At 42.2% G+C, this 24976-nt stretch overlaps 2 protein-coding genes across 4 annotated transcripts in view; one reads left to right on the top strand and one right to left on the bottom strand.

The window, feature by feature from the left end:
• LOC141003662 (zinc finger protein Aiolos-like) overlaps positions 1-24976 on the top strand; it is a 36939-nt gene that overhangs the window by 1749 nt on the left and 10214 nt on the right. The gene's annotated exons all lie outside the window — the stretch shown is intronic.
• On the bottom strand, positions 150-23456 carry LOC141003643 (insulin-like growth factor-binding protein 4). Of its 3 annotated transcripts, XM_073475061.1 has the most exons (5): positions 22549-23456; positions 12636-12799; positions 11478-11603; positions 5941-6022; positions 3758-3815 (listed from the first exon to the last, which is right to left on the bottom strand). In XM_073475061.1, exons 1-4 carry the CDS (start codon positions 22904-22906, stop codon positions 5942-5944), a joined length of 729 nt encoding a protein of 242 aa, XP_073331162.1. In that variant the 5' UTR covers positions 22907-23456; the 3' UTR covers positions 3758-3815; position 5941. The 3 variants fall into 3 exon arrangements, with proteins under 3 accessions (XP_073331156.1, XP_073331171.1, XP_073331162.1); XM_073475055.1 differs by lacking the exon at positions 5941-6022 and having other exon boundaries at positions 150-3815; positions 22549-23451; XM_073475070.1 differs by lacking the exon at positions 5941-6022 and having other exon boundaries at positions 3714-3831; positions 22549-23455.

The following is a 24976-nucleotide window of genomic DNA, read 5'->3' as shown; positions in this document are numbered from 1 at the left end:
CCACAATTGCAATGTGGCATCTCCAGGCAGCAACTTCTACTAACTTATCGGCCAACATATATGCTGGTACTAATATATCTGTGATAAGCTAAAATCATCCAATGTCACTAATAATATTACATCTGCTACGAATAATATCAACAACAACATTGTAGGTAAGTGTTTTAATCAATGTATTACAATGTGTACATTTCATCAGGTAAACATTTACAATGTAAGTGACCATTTAATTATTGAAACTCTATATTTCAGTTCTTTGATCACTTCAGTGTTTGAATACAACAGCCCTGTTCTGGACAAGATACACAAGAACTTTAGCTGTTTCCAACCGCAGTCCGTTGTATGCATGCAAACATTACTTCATATCTTCTACACATTAATAGTTAATATCAAAGGCAAACAGAAACAGTCTATTCTCGAGAAATGCAATTACAGTTCAGTACAGCAAAGTTAGAGATCAAGCAACGTACTATAGCTTAAATAAACTGTTTATGTAGTTAGAAGGCCTTTTTAAAATCAAAGCCAAAAACATTTGTCACCTCTCTCAAAGATTGTGATTATTTATCAGAGAAATGTGTTTAGTAACACCTTATTAGTTGATGAATGATAAGATAAGATTTTGCTGGAACGTTTTTGCTTGCATGCATTTCACTGAATGAGTATTGACGTCTCCAGATACTTTGCTTGTAGTCTTTGGAAATTTTTTTGGATATTTGGTTTTTTACATTATTAAGCTGTAGCATTCTCCACCCATACCCTGTTCTATCTATCTATCTGTCTGTGTTTTGGTGAACTTCCTTTGGATTCTTTCTTTAGTGACAAGTAAAAGTGGTCATCATGTAGCAGTGCACTGTTTCCAGAAAAGGTTAGCCTATAGATTTACCATCGGCTTCAGTGATTAGATTAAATACCTCACAGTATGTAGTGTTATTAGCAACTGGGGACCAAAAGTGTGTCTGAGTCTGAGTTCTGTCTGATATTAACTATGGCAGAATAACTTGGCCAACACAGAGACAAGAAAATAAGTTATCTTTGATCTTTTTTTTTTAATAGTTTATTATGATAACCCATATAAGATGAATCTAAGATGAATCTATGGAAAATGTAAGGTAATGTAATTCCAATTTTATAAGTGAGTTTTGTAGCTAAATTATAGAAGACAAAGTGCACTTAAACACACCCTCAAAGTTTGTTTAAATTGTAGAGGGATTGTTTTAATTCTGCAGAATTTCCCCCTGAAGTACCTTCAGGTTGCACTGAAGATACATCAGATCAGTCTGATGATAAGGGACTGAATTTGTTAGACTGATTTTGGGAAAGGGCTTGCCCATATCAGCTGTCCCTAGTTAGCTGAGCTGGTGGGTTACTGGTGGGAGGGCAACTATTGTCCACACCCAATGGTTTCGTTTTACTGCCCTGCATGGTAAATGGGTGAGAAGCTCCATAAAAAGAGCATTTTACTTTTCAGACTTTTCAGACTCTGTGTATGTGTGCATATACTAATGCCTGTCTTGAAAAGGTTAGACCAAATTCAATATGGAAAAATGTGCAAAAAATGCTTAATGATAATAATAATGATAATAATAATAATAATAACAATAATAATAATAATAATAGTATTCATGGCACTTTCATTTCTGTGTGAAGCTGAACAAACCTTCCTTCAAATAGTCCGTTGATGTGTGGAGACATAGAAATAACCAAAAATCCATTGTCTGACAGTAACTGTGAATATCTGTCTAATTAGGATATTTTTCTTTTCAACTTATTTTATAAGACTGCACTGTAATCGTAACACCAATGATTTTTATAGATTGAAATTTATGCTGTTCTGTTGGAATGACCTGGCGCTCTCTCCCTGGACCTGCTGCACTCTTTCTCCCTCTCCTCTAGTGAACCAATAATGACGGACTATCCACACAAGATTAATATTTGCTTGAGTCAATAATAACCCAAGTTTCCCATGGAACAGATTGAGCAGGCTGTCCATATCTGGTGGCAACAAACACCAGCGTTAGCTTAAACCTGCTACTCTGCACTGAACTCATAATGCACAACAACAGTACAATCAAATTGCTACAAGAATAATACCAGCCTCGTCTACGGTATCTAAAATATTTGTTAAGTAGCTATGTCACTTGCGCTGGTAGTATACTCTTTTAATTATTAGTGTGTTGCCCTACAGACAATATGATAACTGAACACTAGCGTTGTCAGATTACCAGGGAGATTCTGGTTTCAACATAATCATTCTGCTATCTTTACTGCTACACCTCCATTCAAAGCTTCATGTTAACTAAGAGTTACTATACTCTGTGAACTTATTACACCCTGCTTGTGTATTTAAAACATATCATGCCAGCTTTTTACAACATGGCTTATGAATCATTCAGCCAGTTTTCTCCAATGTGAGATATTACTTTTATATTTGAACAATAACATTGAAAAAAAACACATGGAAAGCCTTTGTCAATAGCTAGTGCAAATGGTCACACATTCAGGTGATCCTCACACTTGCTGATGCTAATTGCTCCACTTCCTGAAAATCCCCGTGTTCTGTTTAAATCCTAAACAATGCCCAAAAAAGTGCAGAAGCCATTTTTTTGTTTTGTGTTTTGGCACATTCAGTATATAGCACCACCAAAGTTCTGCCAAGCAGTCTGTTTGGAGAGAAATCCTCTATGTTGAAGGATATTCATACGAGAGTCACCCTGGCGTCTTAGCACCAGCTGGAGAAATAAGATTATCCTATCAGCAGTGTACAGAGTTTCTAGCCCAGCTGATCTGCCAGTCCTTCTGGACCATAATGCTGGAGAGAGCAAAGAGAGGAAGATGCAGAGTTAACCACAGCATGATGAAGCAAATCTATTCTGGCCTTTCAGAGATACAGTTATTCAAACTTATATCACTTTTCACTTTGGCTTGATGTTGTCAAAAGCCTTGGTTTAGCCACTCAAGGCAGATGATTGATGCATTCCTTTGTTACCTTCAAAATGAAAAAAGAAACCTATTGTTTCTTTTTTCATTTTATCTGGTGTGCTCATTCCATCTTTTATTGCTACTCTTGTGTTGTTGCTGAACTAGACTTTGTGATTGCAAACACATTTTATGGTTTGTTTGATCCTACTTACTAGATGGGTGGGTATTTCACAACATATAGGACAGTAGAATAACAGCCACACGTTACAACCAATTAAAAACATAGTGTGAAAAACTAGTACACAGTCCTTTAATTGGTAATCTTTCTGCATTGTCCTGATGCAATAATTTCAACTAGTGCTGCAGAAAGAATAAAACAGATGCTACAGCTGCTGTTGTATCTCAGGTCTGATTATCTGGTGGGGCTGATGCATTTTCTTACTTTCTTACTCTACTCAAGTTAGACTAGAGAAAACAACACATTTTGCACTCTTAGAAAGATCATAACTACAACCAGTCTTAAGTTCACATAGTAAAAACAATAAACAACAAGTGCTCAAAAACTCAGACTCTCACACACAGAAACGAAATTGCAAAAGAACTCAATTCAATGGTTTCCTTTTTGTTGCACAAGCTCAAGTACTGTTGGCCTCAGGTGAAGCGAGGCTTTAGAGCAAAGTCCTTTCCTCATGTAGTTCTACTAATAAGCACCAGTAGAGTTCAGCTGGTCCTGCACCCCCACTGCCACACCTCACTCCTCAATCCCTCAGGGTAGCAGTCATTAACTGGTGGCAGTCCAGATCCCCTCGCAGCTCCAGCGGCCCTGGCAGCCTCATGCCAGTCTTCTGATCCACACACCAGCACTTCCCCCGCTGGCCGTCACGAGCTGGATGACACTGTGGGCATAAAATACTGTAGAATATTCAAGTTGCATATAACACCATCTTCAACAGCTTCTAAGGGTACGAACTCAGAATTTTAATATTAAAGTGAAACTCTCGCCCAAATTGCAACCTAGGCTTTTTTTGTGAAGGAACCCTAGCATAATTACGACGAAAAAGCCACTTTTAAGATTTACAGTATTTTCGTTTTCGGGTCAAAAACATTACGGTAGCATCAAAATCGCTATTTTTAAAACACTAAGAAGACTCGACACAACATGAAACTTTGCTCGTAGTATCATCAGGTTCTCTACACATGAACACAAGCATTGAGAACATTGTTTGTGTACACAGAGTTTACTAAAAAGAAGGTTTTTGAACAACTCACGCTAGCAGTAGCTTGCTCCGCTCGTCGCCGTCCTGCCAGGTCGAGAAGAGTTGATCCCCGAGTGCGACGCAACATGGAGGAGAGTAAAGGTGGAAAGCTCCTAAAGCGTTGCCCTCGGGGATCGACTCTTCTTAGTGTTTTAAAAATAGCGATGTTGCCCCTAGCACGCAATTGTATGGAGCTAAATCAGGGTCAAATGTTTTGTACTTGAAAAAGTAAAATTTGAAACTGAAATTTCAAGTTTTGATCTTGAATTTTGAAAAATACATCAACGTATTCAAAATAAAAATAAATGTGCAAAAAGTTTTTTCAAGTTAAAAATAATTATGATCAACTCTGGTAATTCTTTTGAATAAATCATTTATTTTCATTTTTCACTTTCATATGTTTTGATATTTGGGATCCTATTTCTTTCAATTGCATGTTTTATCTTTTCAGATTCAGATCTTAGTTTTTTTTTCAGTATCAAATATTTTTTTCAGTTTCAAATATTTTTTTTCAGTTTCAGACTTTTGACCCTGATCTAGCGTGGGGGGCGTGGCATCAACTGAGAGGGGTGTGGAATCATGACAGACAGCTTAACCAAAAGGCTACAGACTTTCCCTTATCACGTTGCCTTCAGGGAACGTAGGATCTAAAACGATTCGGCTATGCCACATGATTGGCAGTGAAAAAACTGCTGTCAGTGACAAACTTCCATTTGCACACCATGCACGAATATCCTGCACGGCTAAAACTGTTTTAATTTCCAAGGCTGTTTAGATGTGAGATGTGGAAGCTGTTTTAGACAGTACTGAGGACCAATTGTAGTACAGGAGCGACAAAATCACGCCAGATTGTGCACAGACACCCACACTTTAAGTACTGGAATGTCCGACACGTAGCACTGGACCCAGCACACAGGTGAGAAAAGTAAGGTTGGGAAATCGTGATAAATATCAAAATGAGAGGTCGTTTTGTGTTTTTTTCAGCACCCCATGCATTCCTGCAACCACAAAACAGCACTTCCTTTATTCAAATTAACAGCATTATCTGTTTTTCACGCAGTACATAGGCTAACGTTACTACCTACTACTGCGTTAGCAGCTACTCGATGCTAACGTTAGCCTTATGCTTAACCTCTAGCTTTGACAATTCACCACTTAAAAGATGCCAGAAACATTGTATGTTGTTACAAAACGACCTCTCATTTTGATATTTATCACGTTAACTTGAAAAAACTTTTTGTACATTTATTTTTATTTTGAAATTGTTGATGTATTTTTCAAAATTCAAGATCAAAACTTGAAATTTCAGTTTCAAATTTTACTTTTTCAAGTACAAAACATTTGACCCTGATTTAGCTCCATACAATTGAAAATGATTTTGACCCGAAAAACGAAAATACGATTAATCTTAAAAGTGGCTTTTTCATCGTAATTATGCTTTTACACGAAGGTTTGACTCGGGTTCCTTCACAAAAAAAGCCTAGGTTGCATTTTGGCGAGAGTTTCACTTTAACAATATAAATGAAGTACTAATACAAATTCAGAAATAGTTTCTTTTAGGCATAAAAACAAAATCAGTTAATGAAGATATTTCTCATCTGATTAAGATTTCTTCCTGAAACTACATAGTGCCCCTTTTAAAGGTGCTCTGATAAATATTCATCTATTTCGACCTCACTCAGACCATCACCACGGTCTTTACCTTGAATGATGCCATCATCTACCTATCCTCGAGACCATATAACAACAGAGTCTTGTGACTGACCTTAAGATCCTTGGCTCGCCGCCCGTAAAGCATCCAAGTGAGCACGTCTACTCCTCTTTGCCTCACTCGCCTCATCTGAAATCTGTAGGTAAGTTGTGTTTGTTTGGGACTCCACTATAAACAATCTGTCATGGTGGTGCAGGTGCCTTGTGTCTGTGATTGTCTGTGGTTTCTTCCCCTTTTATGTTTCTCTGGCGTTTAAATAGCAGAGGGTTACACTGCTCGTGTTAACCTTGTTTCTAATTTGTTGCACCTGGTGCTAGGCAATTAAAGTAGCCTGTAGCTTCTGGTAAGTGCTGTTTGTCTCATATTGCTAACCCTAACCCTAACCCTATTAGGGGTAAGTTTAATGTGATCATTAACCTTATCCCTCCCCATATTAATGTGAGTAGTTATTCTCCCTGTTTACTCACTGTTCGCAGTGAGTGGGTTTTTTTAATTTTTTTGCTTCCCCCTTTGCCAATATGTGCATATGATGATGTACATTTAATTTAATTAAAGTGATTGTGGCCAGCTTTGAGCGGCCTGCTTATTTGTTTCCCTTTTGCAGCTATCCGTAGCTGTTGGGCCCTGCTGATTGTTTTTTGTTCAAAGCAGAGTAATGGTTTCTCACACCTGTTGTTTCTGCCGGGGTGTCATGGACCCATGTGATGGCCATTGTGAATGCCCTCCTTGTTTGGTTATAGCACATTTATTGGTGGATATTGAGAACCCATGTGAGGCGATAGTTGAGCTGCCTATGGAGGAGCGCATTCAGAAGGCTGCCATACATGGTCTATCATAGATGTTGTGTAGATTTGAGGCCCAGTTGCCTGATACATCAGTCACAGCAGTGCCTGGACTCTCTCTGGGATCCTCCCCTGACAGGTTACCATCTTACCAGGAGGAGAATATTGATCAACCTGATGTTCTCTCTCTCTATGCTCAAGACTCCCCTTTTGATAGTAGTGAGCAGTCAGATGTTGCTGTTGCATGAGGTCAGCCTAAGTCTTCACAATTTGGGGGTATGTCAAACCCTAGCATTGCAGGTGACAGTGAACCCTCAGCCATGGACATCATCTCTAAGGTGATGATGCGGCGAAAATTATGGGACTTAGTGTTCCAATTTAGGCTCCTACCCCAATGGATGGGGTTTGGGCAGGCATCTCTCAGCCCCAGCAATCACTCTCTGTTCCTGTGGCAGAGGATTATCTGCTGATGCTCCGAAGGTCATGGAAGCCCCTTGTGGGGCGCCTCAGTTTAATGAGGGCTGCCAGAGGCTGGCAAAGGTCCAGTATGCCCTTGAGACTGGGATGGGGGATATGCCCCTGTTTGAGTGAGAGATGGCAGCTTTAACGTCTCTGGGTCCAGAGCGTGTGACAGCTAATCCACGCTGTCCAACAAAGAGTGGCCAACCCAGAGGAGCAGGACACTATGAGCCTGATAGATTCAGCCCTCATTCCCAGCTTACAAGGGATACTGGTGCAGCTATGTCATCTGCCATGATGTCACGAAGGCAGATTTGGTTGGCGTAGACATCTCTGCAGGAGAACATCAGGAAGGAGCTTACTAACATGCTGATTGTACCAGCAAGTGTGTTTCACCCTGACACCCAGGGTATGTTGGATAGGGCTGAACAGTCTCGGCGTACAAGAGATTGTGTTCAGTGCACATTCAGCAGACCCTCCATTGCCAGGTATAAACTGAAGGGCTCTCAGCTTCCACACTAACCCCCTTGGGCTTGTCAGGAGCCGTGGGTGCATGGCAGGCATCAGGGCTCAGGGTTTTCAGCCGCTGGTGCTGGCAACACAACGTCGGCAGGGATTCCAGTCCTGTCATTCCCCTAAAGACACGTCCCAGAAGCTGCATCCCCCCAAAGGTACAGGGCCCCTTAGGGGAGGGGGGGCATCTGCCGAAACTTATTCCCAGGTTTAGCTGGGAAGTAAAAGTGTCAGACCCATTGGTACTGGCTACAGTATCAATGGGGTATAGAATTCAGTCAAGGTCCTGCCATTTGGCTGTTCCCTCTCTCTGAGGGAGTTCACCAGAGTGGTGAGGGCTGCCTTGTCCCCTCTCGAGTGGTCGGGGATAAAGATCATCCCATACTTGGACAACTGGCTAATTTGCGCTCCAACTCACAGCCAAGTCACGGAGCACACTCAGGAGGTGATATCACATATAAAATCCTTGGGTTTCAAGGTGAACACAAAGAAGCGCAACCTTGAGCCAAGGCCTGGACTCCCTAAAAAATGTCAGCATCCCTCGCTCCTCAGAGGGGAATGAAACTTCTCTCCCTCCTGGACAAATTTTGTCCTGGCAGGTGCGTGGAAATGGTGCAGTTTCAAAAACTATTGGGCATGATTTCAGCAGTAATGGCAGTTGTTCCTCTGGGCCTTCTCAGAGTTGGCCGCTCCAGAGGTGGCTGAATGCTGTCAACCTCCACCTGAAGTGAGACAGACCTGTTTACGTTAACAGAGATGTCCCATTGCAGGATGTGGTTCTCCAGATCAAGGAGGTCCCCTGGGCTTGGATGCACTGCGTCAAGAGTGGCTGGAAGGGATATTGTACGCTTTCCCTCTGTTCCCTCCATTCTCTTTGCTTCCCCAGGTACTCCCCACGATCAACCTGGGCCATTGCAGGGTCCTGTTAGTAGCCACGGAGGCACTGGTGTCCGATGCTGCTTCGGTTGGTTCACAGTCAACCTTGGGCCTTTCCAGTCAGGGTGGACCTTCTCTCCCAGTTAGAAGGTCAGATATGGCACCCCAACCCAGCTGTACTGCAGCTGTGGGCATGGCCTCTTCTCAGTTCCTCTCTCGGGGGCTAGAAGAGGCTGTCCAAGGACCATAAGCAATGCCAGGACTCCCTCCAATCATGCTAACTATGGTCAGAAGTGGAGGGTATTCTCATCATGATGCAACAATAGGCAGGAAGATCCAGCCACTTGCTCCATCCAACTGGTCCTCTGTTTTCTGCGGTCTCTCTTTGACTCAGGAAGAGCGGCCAGGACAATTAAGGTGTACATGGCCGCCGTATCTTTCTTCCATGACACAGTGGGGGGTGTTACAGTGGGGAGACACCCCTTACTGTCCTAGTTTATTAGGGGAGCATATTACCTGCGACCAGGCAGAGCACTCAGGGTTCCATCATGGGATCTCCCTTTGGTGCTTAGATCCCTGACTCCATACGAACCTATAGAGCAATCTGACCTGAAGGAACAGCTTTCCTATTGGTTATTTGTTTAGCCAAAAGGGTGGGTGAGCTACATTCTCTGTCCGTAAGTGAGGACTGTTTGCGATGGAAGGCTGATGACATAGGCATGCCGGTGGCCAAATCCCTCATTTTTACCTAAGGTGGTAAACCCTCAGACAGTAAACCAGGTGGTTGAGATCAGTGCATTTCAACCCAGTCCTGATGTCACACAGAGGGACCCTGGCCTGCTGACTCCTGTGAGGGCACTGAAGGCTTATATTACTTACACTTGGTCTCTGAGGGACTCCCAGCTGTTTGTCTGCTTCAGTGGGAGTGGAGTCCTCTGTTTCTCGCGACATTGATAGTACAAGTCATCCAAGGTAAAGACTGTTTTGACGGTCTGAGTGAGGTCGAAATCGACCGTAAATTATGACTATAACTATGGATCAAGGAGACCCAATGATGACTGTCACCATCTCTTGTCGCTCAGAATGGGCTGAAGCTCACCTGGCAGGATGAGAAGGTGTGCACACCAGGATGCTTTATGGGTGGTGAGCCAAGCCTCCTAAAGTCAGTCACATGACTCTTTTGTTATATGGTCTCGAGGATAGGTAGATGATGGCATCATTCAAGGTAAAGTCCATGGTGACGGTCATCGTTCAGTCTCATAGATCCATAATTATAGTCATAACTTACATTATATGAAGGTGCATGTGTAGTTGTAAAGCCAACCAAGGCTGTCAGATATCAAGGTTTTACAAGGTATTGAAGCTTGTATGTACACCCAAGGAATGTACATAATCAGTTTGAATACTGTCAATGCAGCACTGAGCCGAAAACAAAAGGGGGACAATGAAGTATATTGTACTGTATTTAGGGGTGGGTTAAAAAATCAGTTCTCATATGAATTGCGGTTCATATCTCCCATGATTCACAATCAATTCACAAATGTCAAAAATAGATTTTCTGAATGTTAATTAATAGCGTGAAACCCCAATTAATGGTTTAGCACACAGTAAGCTGGAGTAAAAGACTGAAAATAGCGCACCCATTTCTATTCATTGAATTGATAATCAATTTTGAATCCAGAATCTTTTCAAATCGAGAATTGATTCTGAATCGGATTGGCAACCCAAAAATCAAAATCAAATTGATAATATTTATATATTTATAATATTTAACAAGGTGTTAATTTTTCAGTGTTGTGTACAGCTTGTAGTGCTGCCCCAAAGAATCAATGAATGTAGCGTCATATAATACTGAGCACTAGGTAAGAGGTTACAGACTTGTTTGATTGTCTTGAAAGAGTAGATAATGCACTGTTGGCAGGGCCACAACTCTCTAAGATGACTTTTAAAACTTCAAACGATGTTTCAGTCATGTATGAGGGAAAAGCTAAGAGCTGCAAAATGGTGTAACACAATTTAAGCACTAGACCACATTTAATCAAATATTGTCCGCATACCCAAGAATCATTAATAAATGCAAATTCCACCCAGCTGATACCTAAAGTCGCATTTACTGTAACAAACTGTGAGAAATATTTCAAGTTATTTGATTATTTAATTCAAAGCCTCAGACATTCCTTCTGTGAAATTACAGTTTAAAAAGCCCTCAAGACCAGTTAACGATCTCAGAACAACCCTACCATGAAATGACTCCCAGTTGTCACTCATGACCTGTGCTTTACTTCCCAATAGGTTTTTATCACAGTGCAGTTTTAGTTAAACAGTAAACAGATGCCTGTGAGTCTGAGCAGACAGAGATACTTTAACCACGTTACACAATCAACATAACTCCGACTCTTGATGACTGGTGCCTGAGCAAAGAGCTTTCCCTTTATCACTGACTCTGTGTCTGCTGCTGTGATTGCATATACAGCTCAGAGCTCTCTTATCTGTGTTTTTATGTCCTGTGAGTTTCTCACTCTTATCTGCATAGTTGCCCAAACTTGCAAAGGCAACACAACAAGAAACTGCATCCAAAGGCTAATTGCACCCATCACAGCAATAAAGCAATTATTATTGTCCAACAGTTGTGGGGAAACCACTTTATGCATGCATCCTGGGAGTAAATCACTTTTCATATGAGCTTAGCAAAATAAGGTTTTGGCGTACTTGGCATGACAGTCTTCTTGGAGACACTTTTGTGTTGATCTTGAACTAGTAACACTAGTAATATTTCATCTGCTGCAGACATGTTCTGTGTTTTGGCTTACAGATTGCTGGTGTGGTTTGAAGTATAAAGATAGGCATTTTTATTTGTGTTGGCTTAAGACTGACAAGCTTAAGACTCACAGTTTACCTGTACACATGGCCAAATAGTGGTCCGCTCAGTGATTAAATAAAGCTCATATTGAAATCACTGACCTGTTTAGCGTGGAAATCTCCGTTCTTGTCACAGTTTGGTATGGGGATTGTGAAGAGATCATCATGTGTGCGGGTGTTTGATGCCAATCTATCCAACGCTCGTTGTAGCTCAGCACGACATGGAGCCTGTAGGACAAATGGTTTTTGACTTGTTTGTTCATATCGCATAAGAAAACTGTTGTGTTAAAGAGAAATGCCAAATTATTATCTATAATTATCAAATTGGCTAAAACCATGATCAAGATTAAAATTTGAGGATTAAAACAACCACCAGAAGTTAAGATGTCATTTCAGTTTGTCATAACAAGTAATGGAGAATAAATCTGCAATGTCTTAAAAACAGAGGATAGTAATAAAGTGATTTTAGAAAATAAATACCAGGCAAACTGGGGAAATAGGACATAGTTTTAGATTTATGATTTGTACTGTAAACCTTGATTGAGGTTTAAGATTATTACTCAAATTAAACTTGACCTGATGAGCACATTTCCTCCAGTGCTCGTGGACACTTGTGACAGTCGTCGTGCAGAAGAGTCTCTTTAGTATTTTGATCATATTATAGTTTACTGAAATCAAGTGTTGTTGTTGAATAGTGCTGACAGTCGGCTGCAATGACTTCACAAGCCAAATAATGATTGCATATGCATGCATCCATGACAGTTTTTTTTTATCAACCTGCAAAGCCAATCTAACGGCATGCCCTTGAAAACATTGAGAATTACATTGAAAATGTAACTATCCAAAACAAAAGGTGAAACTAACTGGGTGGGCGGTCTAAGTAAAGCTGTATCTACAGTGTTTGTCTGTTTGTGTGGGATTCATGCAACATGTCTGTGTTAAATTAATGTACTAAAATGTGGTAAAAGCAGCCTGTTACTGATTAATAGGGATGTTATCATCGTGCTCTTGCCCATGTTAAACCAGCAAATTGCATGTTGATGTCAATGTGCACCTGTACTTTATTTCGCAAGACCGCAATTAAATGTTACGGTCCGTAAATAACTAATTTGTACAATTTATAACCTGACTGTTACGCTTGTGGCTTTGGAACTATAAAGCCTTAATGTAAAACACCTGCTTTGGCTGAGGCATGTGGTGCAGAGGGGATATCCTGTTTTTGGTGAAAATGATAAGATATCAGGACGTCATTTCACTCACCAGCACCGCCTTGGTCTCCTCCCTGGCGGTGTTGCTTCTCTGGTTTGTGGATTTGGGAGGGTGTCGTGCCAGGGTCTTCTGTATGCAGCGCTTGTCCTGTGGACTGCACCTGATATTGCTGTTGTTTGGGTGCTCAGGGATGATCTCATCCTGCCGGTCCATTGCTAAAGGACAAGGAATAGTGCTTTAGTTCTTTAAATTCAAAAACAAGGTGAACAGTGCCCTGTCAAAGGTATTGCATGAAAGTTATAAAATTTGTTGGGTTTATGTTGCAGAATTGTTACAAAATGACAAATTAATATCATGATTTAATGATATGAACATGTTTTAGTAAACATCCATTATTTTAATGATTTGCTTGGGTGTCAAATACAGAGCAGGAGCTGTTCTGCTCCTCCTCCTTGACCTTCTACATAACATCCCATCCAGCTGAACGTGGCGAGATGTAGGCTAAAAATGAGGCCAGGTTAACCTCAAGGACAGAGCCATGTTCCCGCTCTGGGGGGTAATCTGTAGCTCAGCGTCTGCCCTGTTACTTTTCAACTACTGCACCACAGCCATGCCACGAGCTCTGAGGCTTTTTAAACTGTACCACCCCTGTTCTGCCACCCTCTGGACATTGTGGTCTGTGCCACATTCACCTTTGCATCCCTATAATCCTGCAGTTCTGCGGCCCTGCAGGCAGCCAGCTGCTTCCTCAGGAAATGCCCCCCTCTCTCTTCATTCTCCACCCCTCCACAACAACCCCAGTCTGTGCCAGATGGAGGTTGTTAAAGGGTATTTGCAATGTCACAAGTGGGCACAACTCTGTGTGTGTGTGCGTGCGTGCGTGCGTGCGTGCGTGCGTGCGTGCGTGCGTGCGTGCGTGTGTGTGTGTGTGTGTGTGTGTGTGTGTGTGTGTGTGTGTGTGTGTGTGCGTGTGCCTGTGTTAGTGGATGGTTGGGGCAAAAGATGGCTAAAATGAGGGATAAAGGTTGTGTGTGTCTTTGTTTGTGCACATACGTGTTGACTTTCACCTGTGGCTCGTAAGACTTGGCAGTGTTTTCTGCTCTCTGCTCACAACCCATGGCATTTTACAGATTGGCATCGGAATCAAAGGACTTTAAACTGCGGTTTTACCATTTTCAAGCTGTTCTTGCTCTGATCATTGAACCAGATCTGAGCTCTGGTTAATATCTAAGTTCACTGAGTCCAATTAATTGCTGTTGGCAAAGAGATAATGAAGGTGGGTCAGTAGTAGCCTTTTTAATCTTGTGCGATATGCAGGCTTTTCTCAGGTCTACAGTGCATGAAGGCACACACACACAATGAGACCAGTGCAAGCTGTTTTTTGCACTACTTTTGTAGTTCTCAAGCTAGCCCTGGCCCTGCTGTATTCAAGATATTGATCCTGGACCCTTTTCTGGTGATGACCTACATTTTTATTACTGCGCAGCAACAGTTGGAAGGTGACCATGTTTCTTTAAACTTCAGAGACAGTCATCTTGCTTGGCTTGGCTTGTCAGGGGGGAAGTGTCTCTTGGCTGTTTGTATTTTTAGTCATGTTGCTGTTAAGCCTTGCTCATCAGCACTTTCTTCCACAAGAGCCAACAGCGTTTCAGCTATTTCCTTCGTTCCAAGTTGTTCTTTCTCCTCTTTTGCCAGTTCACACTTTTCCGATTCCACGCTCTTTCGTAGGGTGAGCCAAAGTGATCTAGAAGTGGGTCAGGGGTGGCATGTCCTGTTTGCTACCACTGCTGTTTTCCATGGAGGAAGTTGCCACTTCTCTGTGTGGTTTCATTTGATTTGGATCAGCAGCTCTTGACTTTTAAAATATAATTGCAGTGCATTATCAGCCCTGAAGCTAATATATTTCAGGACATTTCCATTTATAGGTGCAGAGCAAAGATAGAGAAAGGGCTTGAGTAAACATATGGCCATACTTAGAATCAGGAACAGCCTTCCTCATTCTTGTTGGTCTTTGGATACATTATATGTCAAAACTAAATAAAAACACAATTCATTAAGACAAAGACAAAAACCACTGCCTGTCCATTAGTAACCAGGTTAAATTCATCATCATCATATTCATTCACTAAATTGATAGTCTAGTGTGAATGTGATTAACAGGTGGTCACATAGCCATATAGTTAATTATATAATCACTGTGATACAGCACTGATCATAGGGCGAACACAAAGCTCCATTTTGTCAGCACTTAACCAACAAATTCCAAATCTATTACACAATAAACTGCACTGCTTGCTCAATCTAGTTCTTAGTTAAATATTTGTTGTCACATATCAGCTGACGACTTGCAAATGTATTCGTCACACTGGCCCCCAGACGTGTGAGCATCATTCATGATGTGATGAGAGATAGCAGTCTGATTGGCAGGCACTCTCCCTCTGATGAATACTTTTTCTGTTTGGGGAAACATCACTGTCTTCGCAGTTAAATCATTGTATGTATTTCCTGACAAGACATGCTATGTCTTCTGTTTATATATTTGTCTTTTCTTTGCAATCCACAGGACATTGACATAGGGAGCTAAAGGACATCATTTTCAAATTCTACTGTCAGTGGCTTTAAGGCTGAACTTGTAAACCTCACAGACAAATATCTGCCTCAAATAAATATTTAGTTATGCTGCGAGAGATTGGCAGTGTACTTTCCTACAGTTTATACATCCACAAACTTAGATCTTGGATCTAAACTAAAGAGAGTCCACAATGTGAGACATTCGAAAACATCCTGCACCCCTCTGAGCAAAGAGTAAAGAGCCTGACTGATATAGGAGCCAATATAAGCTTATCCAGCTTATATGCATATGTTACTGCCAAAGAGTAACAAGAAATGCAGACATACAGTCGGGGTCAACAGTTTACATACGCTTGTAAAGAACAAGTTTATCATTGCAGTCTTCAGTTCCAATGATTTATACAACTCTCATGTTTCTGTGATGGAATGAGAGCAACACAAACTACTTTGTCACAAAAACATTCATGAAGTTTGGTTCAATAATGGATTTATTTTATATTATTTTCACCTCAATTAGGTACTTTTGATAGCCATCCACAACCTCCTGGTAGTCCTCTGGCTGAATTTTTAACCACTCCTCTTGACAGAATCAGTGAAATTCAACCAAATTTGTTGGCTTCCTGGCACGGACTTGTTTCTTCAGCACAGTCCACATGTTCTTGGGTTCAAGTCAGGACTTTGGGGAGGCCGTTCCAAAACCTCAATTCTAGCCTGATTGATCCATTCCTTTACCACTTTTGACATGTGTTTGGGATCATTGTCTTGTTGGAACACCCAACTGCGCCCAAGACCCAATCTTCTGCCAATGATTTTAGGTTTTCCTGAAGAATTTGGAGAGAGGATAATCCTCCTTCTTCATTATTCCATTTACTTTCTTTAGAGCAGCAGATCCACTGGCAACAAAACCCCCTACAGCATTATACTACCACCACCATGCTTGACAGTGGGTACGGTGTTCTTGGGGTTAAAGGCCTCATCTTCTCGCTGAGTTTTCCTCCAGGTGTTTTTTTCTTTGTCGATGTGATCATCAGCAAACTTCAGTCAGCTTTAAGGTGCTGCATCTGGAGCAAGAGCTTCTTTCTTGCACAACAGCCTCTCAGCCTGTGTTGATGCAAGACATGCTTAACTGTGGACCTGTCTTCCAGCAGCTTCTAATTCATTGCAGACTTTCTTTTTGGTGGTTTTTGGTTGACTCTTGACCATCCTGACCAGTTTTCTCTCAGCAGCAGATGATAGTTTGTGTTTTCTTCCTGATCGTGGCAGTGACACAACTGTGCCATGCACTTTATACTTACAAACAGTTGTTTGTACAGTTGATCTTGGGACCTGTAACTGCTTTGAAATGGCTCCAAGTGACTTTCTTGATTTGTTCAAATCAATAATGATCTCTTTCAGATCAATGCTGAGCTCCTAAAACGTTCCCATTGTAGTGTTTTTTTGCTGAGTCGTATGTGTGTAAGCCCAGAAAAATGGGCCCAGAAAAGTCATCAGCTGTTATCAATCAGAATCATTCAGAAGAAGTTAAGAGGCCATGCTACAGAGCAAAATTTGATTCACACAACTTAATAATAATCACCAAAATGTATTGTTTAAATTGCTTTATGTATGTTTTTGTCCCAGCAGATTTGCTCACATTTTCAGAAGACCAATAATAAATCCATTATTGAACCAAACTTCATGAATGTTTTTGTGACTAAGTAGTATGTGATCCTCTCATTCCATCACAGAAAAATTTAAATTGTAGAAATCAATTGAACTCAAGACTGCCATGATATACATGTTCTTTACAAGTGTGTGTAAACATTTGACCACAACTGTATGTAAGAGCACTGACAGGTTTAATTTTTTAATGTCGCACTCAGTGCACATTTTGGTCACAGTTCTTTAAAAGACAGATGTAAATGAGCCCTATAAAAGAGCAAAGACAATGAATTTAGTTGTTTAATTTCTCATCTTGCTGCATTGATGTAGAAGAGTGCTGGTGTAGTTGTAGGTGTACCATGGCACATATCTGACCAGGCAGATTGAAAACTTTTAATCTGAGAGGGCAGTAAAATATTGGTGGTAATTACTGTTTAAAGTTAAATTTTACACATTAAAGGGTATTTACAGGTCTTGGGAGTACTACCGTATGTGTGAAAAAGTATAATAGTAGTAATAGTAATAGTATGAAGTCTTTTGTGGCTCCAGAGGAAGCTACATGTAATCTGATAAATTGCCTCCAGTGATGTCACTCAATGGCTAAGTTGCATTGTGGGTAATGTAGGCTCCACTGGTCTAGCATTGCACTCCCATGACACTGTTGGACCCATTATGGACAGTTTTAAAACAAATGATCAAAATCAATACAGCAGAACCAAAGATATCACCTTCTTACCTCCTCTTCAAAATCTGGTGCCCACAATGTGATTTTGTCACTGAGTGACATCACTGGAGGTAATTTATCAGATTGCATGCAAAAGTTGAGAGATTTTAAGTGACATGTGTTTAGTTTAGTTGCAATAGACAGCTCAGTGCAGAGGAATCAACTCCATTACTCTGTCTTTGGCTCAGCTAGAGTCATTCCTGTTCTGTCAGCTTATTTATTTATGTTTTCCAAACATAGAGGTTAGCCTGATTTTAACTAATCAGTCCATAAAAGTAGCCAAGAGTGTCTAAAATTGTGGATTTGACGTGATTGTTTATAGTGTTGCGTTTCCTCTTGACTCTTAATAGAATAGATTACACTATGATGACAACAACTAATCTGCTGAAAAATTAATTTTGTTATTTCAAGAGTTTCTGGCTGCAAACTCAAAAGTCAACTAGGCTTACTACCAAAAAACTGTTCTGTTCAGTCAACACTGGATTCTGCCAGTATCAGACCGCTGATTTCCAGGCAGAGCATTTCTGTGAATCAGTTAATCATCAGAGTTACTGTCTGGTGCAGTTGTAAGAGCACTCTTCAACACTGCCAGCATGTGCTGTAAGAAGGCCACTGAAACTCTTTATAGTGTCAATTGTCAGAGGAAAGATAGAACGCTAATCAACTATCAACAATCATAATCAAAAGGAAACCTGCTGCTGCCCTGTCTGATACTGCTCCGCTACCCATTCAGCTGATGTCAAAGCAGACATGTAGACGTACAACATGTCCAAAGAGAGCAGAGCAGAAAACTTTTACCGTCTGCTTTGATTTCATGTTACTGTTTAAGGAATAGAAAATAATTAGGAGCTACAAATCTGAAACCAATGAATGCCTACTTTGAATGCGAAACTGCATTAATTGATTTTTACTTGCCACTATAAAACTAGTTGACAAAAACTTAAGCCAACTATAAAATCACAATCACTCTTTGCAAGTGTCTGTCAGTTTATTATTTTTTAATAGAGAAAACACAATTTTGCTTACCGAGGTTTGAAACTCTCTTATCGTCTCTAATAGGCCAGATATAGCACACGGAAAAAATATGAATAACGGATAGAGCAGAAACTTTTCTAGATAGATTATCATCAGGATAAACATTATTCTTTATCCTGACAGAAAAGGTTTGGCTCAAAATGTTGAACTGCATGATGAAAACATGTTGAGGGAGCTTTAGTGCAGTGTGAGTTGTTTCCCACATTCACTGCCTCCTCTGAGATTCATATTTCATTTTTCACTTAAAAATAAAAAACACGTTTAAAGGCAAATTGAATTCCTGTCACTTGTCCAACAATACAAACTGCAGTGAGACATCCATAGCCATATTTAACCTGAGGGACATAACTCCTCAGACTGGACTCCATCCACTGCTTGTTCGGTAGATTTATTTTGCTTGCAGATCAGCGAGTCAATTCTCTCATAATGAGCTGGGCTAATCTTAGCCATTCATCACTTTTTGATGCACTCATAGTACTACTACATGTGATGAATAGATCTATGAATAGAGGGAAACCTGCAGCTACAGTGAATTAGGTCAGACTATTTAGAGTAACATCATTAACGTAATTTGGATTGTTCTTGTTTTAATGTATGTGCAGATGAACCGGGGGCTTGAGTGGAAGTGTAAGGAGTGGAAGTGAATATTACAGTATTCTACCAACCAGTGGAGGGGTACTACCTATCATACAAGTGACAAATACAGTAGTTAATCTTAATCAAAAGCATGGATTAACATAATGACCATTGCTCAGATTGCTACAGTATTTTATTGCTGAAATAAAAGGTTGACCTCAGGAATTATCAGCTTTTGAAGGTTCACCGTCTTCCTCAGATTAGGCCTGTTTCATGTTTGTGTATCTCTCAGCTCCAACACCAGACGGGGGTCCTTGTCCCACGGAGGACAGCAATTAGCTAATCACGTTTACCCCTGCATAAAAGCGCCAGCTGTACAAATGTGCCGCACAACCCAAAGAAAGCAAATACACAACACTAAGGGACATCTGCTGAAAGACGTTAGGGAAAATCCAAAAATACATCCACAACTTAATCCAGTTCACAACTCCCAAAACGTGCTGAGGAGTCCTCGCTCGTAGCATAGAGGAAAATCTAGGTTAGCATGCTGCTTTCATAAAGACCTGTGTGCGTCACAGTAAATTGAGCATAGTTGGACAGTTCCACCAGCACTTTCATTCATGCAGCTCCTTCCATGCCTGTAGGTGTAAGACTTTTCATATCTGACATCTGTATCAGTTTGTAAATAATATCCGTTTCACTGTCCGAGGGAAGCATTTGAACACGACACCAGGGCAGAACCGGCAGCAATGTAGGAGCAGACGCCAACACATGCATGGTGATTTATTCTAAGTATTAAGATAGTAAGGGTTTCTAAGAATGGAATATTAAGATGCACTAAAGCTATCTTAGACCTTGACATCAGATGCAGGATAGTGCTTGTTGTTGCTATGGAAATTTGGTCCAATAGCCTTAAGGTTGATACATTTTTGAGAGAAATACACTGTTTTGAAGCAAAGAAAATGTACTAATAACTCATAACTCTTGCCAGCCTGATTTAATGTATTTCTTTATTCACTGGTAGTTAGCAGCTAGCCTTTAAATTAAGTGTCAATCATGAGGCAGTGGTACAAGTGTCATCTTGCAGTATCTAGATGCTGTTGAGGTCTGCCTCTATCCCACGGTCCTTTTCATTATGAATTCTTTTGGTTTTTAAAAACCCTCTTCTATTTTTATCTAGCATGTTCACTGTTGCTAGGAGTGGGGCAGTGTCAGACATGTATTCAGGAGATGCACCCCCTTCTTTAATAATGCATAAGTACGGTGAATGTGCCACAAAGGAAATCTCCTGCTTGTGACTGGAGTTGCTCTTCGCCTCTCCCCTGTGCCTTTCTGATTGTTTCTGTGCTGCCATGGTTTACACTGAACATTCTTATACAGCACATCTGAGCTGCTGCCCAGAAGAATTGATTTACAGTGAGATTTATTGGGCAGAGCTTCCCCGCTTTGTTATGACAGGCTTCAGGGGTGAGAAGGAGTGTGGAAGCAAACAGTACTCAGCGCTCAGATTACAGAACACCAAAAACAAAACTTATGAACTTTCCAAAATGTTCCATTTACTGACGCCCCACCCTGGAGAAAGGACCCGAGACTCCCCCCCAGTGCGCTATAACCCAGTTCCGGGCCAGCTGATCGCAAAACGCAGCATCAAAGAGCAGAAATAATGTTTCAGAGAGAACAGGCGGGCTGAGCTGAGGCAGCCCTGCGTTTTTATCATGCTCTAAACAGCTTGCCTCTTCTTTCTGATTCCATTTAGTCATGCTATGTGCCGGCCTAACCTATGCTGGCCCTGCACAGAGAGCAGAAGGCTCTCATTTCAGCTCTGGCAGCAAGAGTGCCGATGAGCTCATCCTCATGAAGGAGCTGGACGCGGTGGGCGATGCGCTCAAAGGCTTGTTAGGGGTGGGGGGGTGTTGGTGCACCCAGGGCCAGGGGAAACAGATGCTGCAATGAAGATGAGCATCCTGGGAGTTTTATATCTGGTTCAAATCTTTGGTGTTCTGGCACAAGCAGATAGCCTACTGTCATTACCAGTAACTGTCTGGGAGCCTGGGCTCAGTGGAAGCAACGGCGGGCCAGTTATTTGATAATCTGGAACAAATGAAAGAACCACCTCGTCTGTGACACATTCTAACAATTGTCTCATACAGCATAATGGAAATCAACACCCCTCCCTTTGAGGAGAGCAGAGGAAGACAAACATTGGAGAGCAGTTTCCTCAGTAGAAAGAACATTAACGTAAAAGCAGTGAACTGGAACTGGATATGCAGATAAGACATCCAGCATTAGACATCCCACTGTGTGAAAGTGGAAACAGACTTTCTTCTTTGCAAGAGGAATGCAACAACAAAGAGGAGAATAAGAAGTCAGCCAAGAAGAGAGTGATAGAGACATTGACAGTAGAGGAAGAGTTAGACATCTGCAGCAGCAGGAGGAGGAGGAGGATTGGGGGCGTCCATGAAAGAGCACCAAGTGAATTACTGATTGCAGAGAGCTCTAATAGCCCCAGACTGGCCACACTCCATTACAGTCATTTCATACAGCAGCTTTTATTACCTCCTCCCATTACAAACACACACACACACACACACACACACACACACACACACACACACACACACTTACATTCCCAGTAACAGCACAGTGCATATCAGTGCCTGCACTACACGACTACCTGCAGGATCTCAGTTTAACATTGGCATGATAAGGTAATTGTACAACCCAAGGGTTGCTGGGAAAGTGAATTTTCAGTGTCACCGTCCGCATTAATCAAATGCACGATTCCTTCAATAAAACAGGTAGCTATCCTGCACGCCACACAGTCATACAGAGTGCAGCACATACAGTACAGGCTCCTCACACACACTCACATGCACACATGCCCACCACAGCTATCACCACAACGCTCTCCTCTCTGAAGCCTGCTCTGCGTCTTACAGCAGGGCCCCTTTCACAGCGAGCGGCCGCAAGACAGCAGAGGGACTGTGTGCGATCTCCCATCAGGCCATGCGTGAGGAGCTGGTGTGTGTGCACGCTCTGGTTCGGGGCTTAGCCGAGATTAGGGTAAACAAGCAGCACATTGTCACACATCCACCCAACTCTGACCCTGCCCGGCTCAGGTAAGGCCCAGAGAGCGGAGACAGAAAATATTTTGGTGTGCTCGGCAATGGGTCCACCAAGCAAGAGGTACGCAGCGATGCCAAGCCAGGTTTGGAGAGACCTAGTCAGCTGCGGCAGTTGTTACATGTGAGAGCATCTTGACATAAACATTTGCAGAGATCTCAGATGTGGTGTAAATGTGTTGGTGCTGTGAGCCTTGTTGTAATTGACAATAACTTAAAGGAAGAAGATGTGCCCAGTGTAAAGAAGTGTATTCATCATCAGTTCACACACAGACTCTGACCCCTTTGCTCTCACCTGAGTTCTCCTCCACCTCCCTCTCATCGGTGCACACCCCCTGGCCATGCATCAGCGAGTGCAGTGGTCTCTCCACGCCACGCGGTGGGAAGCAGCGGAGGCCCGTGCCACATCGGGGCGAGTAGACACCGCAATGAGCCCCTTTAGGCAGGGCACAGGTAGGGCAGCAACCACAGCCGGGCTCCCGCACCGTCTCCTCGCAGCCTTCCGGCAGACGGCAGCTGGCCAGCCTCTCCTCAGTGCACACAGGACAGCGGATAGCCTGGTCTGACATGCACAGCGCCACCAGCGACAGGGCGCCGAACACCCAAAAGCCCCAGCAGGACGGAGCTTGTGCCACGCCGCCTCCACGCACCATGGCAGCCCGGCACCTGCACAGAATCCTTTGCCTTGTGTAGGTCCCCCTTTGCCTCCCCTCTCCTCTCTGAGTGTTGTGCTGCTTTTGGTCACTTTCTACGTCAACAGCAGATTTTAGACTAACAATGCAGGTTTGAGAGGAAAGCTTTGTCCAGGATGGTCTTTGATATTTTCAGCTGGTTAGTGTTTCAATTGCAGGGACACAATGCCTCTGCTGTATTGCCTCTCCGTTCCTCTGATTCAGTTTCACAGCGCAGAAATTCGAGCCTGCTCGTGATCTGCTCAGCTGGCGAATGTAGTGGTGATAAGAACTAGTTTTTGTTACGTTGAAATGAACAGTTGCAGGAAGGATATCCACCACCGTGTTCAGGTGACTCTTGCTCTCTTCAAGTTTGAATCCAGAGGCTCAGCCACCCTGTAATGAAGCACCCAAAAAAATCTGGTCTACAAGTGTCCAAATGCAAAGCAGGTCATCAAAAGGCAGTGTTTTAAGTAACAGCTGCAGTTTCCTCCTCTTGCTGGTGTTCAGTGCAAAGGACTCACTCCTGAGAAAGGCTCAACATGAGTGGCTCTCCTTGGACTTTATACTGGTCCATGGACACGCCTCTTTCTACAGTGAGAGAGGAGCTGAAAGGCACAGCGGAGAAAAGCCAGGCTAAAGCTCTCTACTTCTCTCCCTCTGTCTCTCTCTACAGCTCTCTCTTACTCTGACACACAAGCTTATATACACTCTCCCTCTTCTAGTCTTCTCTCAATCCTGAGTGCATGGAGAGAAAAAGCAGCTGAATCTCCCTCACGCTTGTTCACACACAAAATACACTTTTCCCTCTCCACCGCCCTTTTATCATTCATTTCAGTCAAACATGTCCGACTTATTTTATGTGACATGTATTGATTTGAACTGGTGAAACATTGGGGTCCATGAAAAAGAAAAACAGAAAGACAGAGAACACATCAGTGCTGTTCCACTCTAATCAACCCCAAATGCCCAACACACACTCACGTTTGTGCCTCCGGGGTCGAAAACATTGTTCAAACAACAAACAGCCTTGTGCGCGCGCCTTCACCAGGGTCTCAGTGTGTGTTTGCATACGTGTGTATCCAGTGGTCAGTCTAGTCTATGCTATGGCCCCCCCACCCTCATTATATCTGCCTCTTTCTCTTTTCCTCTCTGTTGCTATTAACTGGAGTGGGCAGCTATAAAAGACAAATGGACAGTCTAACCCCCCCCCCCCTCCTCAGTGCCGCCCTGCCCCCACCAGTCCTAAACAAGCCTCCCACCAGTGGGATTGCAGGATAAGTTTTAACAAAGCTACAAGCTGGGGTAGTTTATTATACGTGTGTGTTTCTGATAATGACAGAGTCTTTAAATCAGCGTGGTACTTTGTTCTTGTTTGCCCGTGTGTGCAGATATGCCCTACACCCAGTCTTAAAGGTTTTAAATCATGGCTTTTATTGGTCGACGTCTCTCTTTTTTTTCCCCTGTGTTCCTTTGCCTCCATTTTGCCATGGAAACCCAGCATGTATTGTAATGCCTTTGTGAGTGCGCTTTCTTTCAGCTTTTTTTCCTCCAGCTGGTAGCTGGTTGCCATAGGCGGGCCTGTGGCAGCAAGCAAGCCTTACAAGGCCGTGCACCACTCAGGTGCTACAGTGTGTGTTGTTAGTTACACAGCACCCAGATTCTTCATCTGTCCCATCTTGATAAATGATCAGTAATTTTTCGAGACATCAGTGGCCTTGTTGTGATGAAGCCACTGTCTGCACTGCAAGTCAAATATTTGAAAGAAAAACTGCATCTGGTCAGTTTCAAGTAAATAGCTTTAATGAGATGACTGACTGTAATAACAATGTAGTAAAGCAGTTGGTGAGCCGCTCACTGGTCCTGGAGCTCATGAGAGGGCGAGCAGCTTCATTATGTGTCATTTATGAGGTGTTTGACTGTGTGAGTGTTTTTCTTGGAGGGGGGGCAGATGGTTACTCAGTTACTTGGTTTGCAGTGGTTGGTGTTGCTGTTTTATAGGTGTTTGTCAAAGAGTTGTATGCAAGTGTGTGGGTCTGTGGTTTTATATAT

Source organism: Pagrus major, chromosome 1, assembly GCF_040436345.1.
Source record: "Pagrus major chromosome 1, Pma_NU_1.0".
In the NCBI taxonomy this organism is placed as follows: domain Eukaryota; kingdom Metazoa; phylum Chordata; class Actinopteri; order Spariformes; family Sparidae; genus Pagrus; species Pagrus major.
Note: the sequence above shows the minus strand (reverse complement) of the source record. Positions and strands in the feature narration are given on the sequence as shown.

Bases quoted from the DNA above. Each gene is read 5' to 3' on its own strand.
- LOC141003643 (XM_073475055.1), bottom strand. From the start codon at position 22,906: ATGGTGCGTGGAGGCGGCGTGGCACAAGCTCCGTCCTGCTGGGGCTTT. The intron at 12,800-22,548 runs GTGAGAGCAAAG...CTTGTCCTTTAG, and splicing joins GGAGGTGGAGGAGAACTCAG to CAATGGACCGGCAGGATGAG. The intron at 11,604-12,635 runs GTGAGTGAAATG...TTTGTCCTACAG, and splicing joins AGGAGACCAAGGCGGTGCTG to GCTCCATGTCGTGCTGAGCT.